The sequence below is a fragment of the Micropterus salmoides genome, unplaced genomic scaffold, assembly GCF_014851395.1.
Source record: "Micropterus salmoides isolate LMB-PRFRI ecotype aquatic unplaced genomic scaffold, ASM1485139v1 Ms_hic_scaffold_3981, whole genome shotgun sequence".
Taxonomy (NCBI): domain Eukaryota; kingdom Metazoa; phylum Chordata; class Actinopteri; order Centrarchiformes; family Centrarchidae; genus Micropterus; species Micropterus salmoides.
In genome coordinates, this window is record NW_024043352.1 from 29789 (window position 1) to 32662 (window position 2874).

Here is a 2874-nt window from a genome sequence, read left to right on the forward strand (position 1 = left end):
TGTAGAAATGTTGTACCTGTACCTGCTTCCAGGTACTATTTTTCGTATCACCTCACCTCCGTCGAGGGTCCAAGCGAACCGAGGGATATCAAAATGTAACGGGAAAACACGACAGACATTGGTCAGAGAGAATATTCACTATTCACTGCATCATCATTGTGTGCGCCAGACAGAGGCCAGCAACAGAAAGTTTTATATTTTACAGTTTTCGTATGGAATTTCATCACTAAATCCACTTCTGAGAAGCTTTGAGGTGAGAAATCAGCTGTGTAGATTTCCAATATTGACAGTTTTGCGAGAAGTGATGGCGGAACAAAAATGTGCCTGAATATTTTCGGAGTTGAGGAGCTCTGCAAGTGGCTGCGGGGGAAGCCTGCTGTGACCCGCGGGAGGAGCGTGTGAGGCCGGCCAGCCGCCCGCTCACAGAGCCCTCTGCTCCCACCGTCACACAGACCGCTGCAGCAACAACGGCAGAGGAAAACACAGCTGGAAGGTTTTCATACCGCTTATCTGTCTTTACATTCTGAGGAACGTTGAAATGTTTTAACTTAAAAAAGAGAAAGCTGTGTGGATCGCTGGGTTGTGTGTCACACTGCATATTACGTCGCAGCAGTTGTGTTTGGCGTCGCTATGACGACAAGCTACGTACTATCTCTGGTTACTATCTGCAATGGAAAACGAAGCAGGGCCGAGTAGAGTCGAGTCTATCGATTTGCGCTATGGTAGCATTTTTCGGCAAGGCAGCATAGATCGTCAGAACACCGGCAACAGTTCAACGTTCAGTCATAAAAGACGATGCAACTCCGACTCTGTTTGCTTTATTGGTTGTGAATTATATTTAAAATAAACACGGCAATGTGACTTCACAGACTGTTCAAGTGCTAAAGTTAAAGTTACAGCTATAATAATAATGTTACACCCGATGTGAAAGCTACTGAGCAAACGTTCAAATTGTTTGGCCAATTTTTATGTAAAATTGAGTTGAAATATGGTGATTTTTGTAGTGGTTTATGGTAAGATGTGGAACAATGATGTTGTGTGGTTGTGGACTTGTGAGTAACTTCTACCACCTGCTAGGTTACAGTCGCAGTCTGAAGCAGCTTTGATTTGGATCACACTACCTTGTTTCTTATGACCTTGTACAAAGTTCATTGATGAATTTATTACAAGAAGCTGAAAGATTTCTGTGATCCTGTACAGACTCAACTGATCTGTTCTCTACCAGGAGGAGACTCTCCCTCCTACAGAGACACTGAGGAGGTACCTGAACCAGACCAGAGCCCAAATCCAGGATAAAGAGGTTCAGTGAATGTGGTGTTGAAGGTGTGGAGGTGGATCAGTGTGTCAGAGGAGACTCTGTAGAAGGACAGAGAGCCAGCAGGACAGTCCACATACACTGCTACTTTGTCAGAGATATAGGAGGAGGGGGAGAGGGAAGTTCCTATCTTATTGTGCCAGATATAGCAACCACCATCATCAGAACACCTCAGACTCCAAGACTGATCATTCTGTCCAAACCTGCAGTCTTCTCTGTCACTACTCCTTCTGATTCCTCTGTAACTCACTGATATATAAACTCTTCCTGTCCACTCGACCTCCCAGTAACAGCGACCAGTCAGACCATCTCTACACAGCAGCTGAGGCCAGTAGTCAAACCTGTCTGGATGATCAGGATATGACTGAACCTCCTTCACACGCGTCGCCTTCCTGTTGTTGTCAGACACTTTGATGTATCTGTTTACTGTGTTTGTGTCGAGTGTGAGTTCACAGGAATCTGATGAGAGAACGAGACACAATCCAGCTGCAGTTATTGATCTATCATCTGTTCATTGATTGGCACTTTGAATGAGTGATGTCACAGTCTGAAGATGGTTGAATGTTTTCATGAATCAAATGAAAAACACACTTACACTTCCACAGACCTGGTCTCAACCATTGGACTCCAGCAGGCTCCACCCTGAAAGGTGGATGGGGGGTCAGACCAGCATCAAACATGGACATTACATTCCTCTCATACACATAACAATATGTGGATCCGGCCTGCTTCTCCCTGCCCCCCATAAAGCTCTTCGCCTATGTCACTCTCCTCGTACACTCAGAGTGACCCACAGGATGTTGGTGTGTGAGAAAGAGGAGGAAAACATCTGATCACACACACAAAACTCTTTCTGATCGAAACCGCATCATTTCATGTGTTGGGATGTTTTGTGCATGTTCATGTTCCTATGGTTTGGAGTTGAAACGTTCTCTATGATGTATATTACAACAATAATATTACTGTCTGTATCATTTCTGTCTCCACTGTGCTGCACGTCATGTTTGATGGCATCAAAAGCAGAAATAATGACAGTTTGGTGAAAACGACTTTCATATTTATATATGCTATGACTAACATGATATGTCCAAATGTGTGTCCAGGAACATCTGTAAAAAGAGGTTACTGTTGGCATCAGGACTTCCCTTGGTGAGAGATGACATGGTAGGAGAGATGACACAGTGAGCATTTGTGTAATCTTGTGAGACTTGGTGCAATTCAAACATGGCGGTGTGCAGCTCAACAAACATTTACCAAAAACTAGGTTAAAACAATGTGAAGCACAGAGACAGGTTGGGTGAATATCAATGAGCTATTAAACACACACTAGCTGACATGCAGTAAATATAATGACCAGCAGTCACATTAACCCAGTGCAAGGGGAGATCACAGTCTACTTGTCTGTACTAGGGGCAAGTTTATCCTGCATGCAGGATGAGCTCTAAGCCAGACAATCAGAACGGAACAGAACAGAACAAAACAACAAAAAGAAAACCACCAATAAAGTGACTGACCCTGCAACCCAAACTAAACAAAACACAACTCTACACAGTTGTTGC

General features: G+C 43.9%; 1 protein-coding gene across 1 annotated transcript; it reads right to left on the minus strand.

The window, feature by feature from the left end:
• Positions 1-938: 938 nt before the first annotated feature.
• LOC119885370 (stonustoxin subunit beta-like) lies at positions 939-2225 on the minus strand. The gene is made up of 2 exons (XM_038695394.1): positions 1911-2225; positions 939-1774 (listed from the first exon to the last, which is right to left on the minus strand). Exons 1-2 carry the CDS (start codon positions 2059-2061, stop codon positions 1242-1244), a joined length of 684 nt encoding a protein of 227 aa, XP_038551322.1. The 5' UTR covers positions 2062-2225; the 3' UTR covers positions 939-1241.
• Between the last annotated feature and the right edge of the window lie 649 nt (positions 2226-2874).

What these genes read in the sequence shown, in the direction of transcription:
- LOC119885370 (XM_038695394.1), bottom strand. Translation starts at nt 2,061, where the DNA reads ATGGGGGGCAGGGAGAAGCAGGCCGGATCCACATATTGTTATGTGTAT. An exon ending in GAGACCAGGTCTGTGGAAGT is followed by an intron (nt 1,775 to 1,910) that starts GTAAGTGTGTTT and finishes TTCTCTCATCAG; the next exon opens with ATTCCTGTGAACTCACACTC.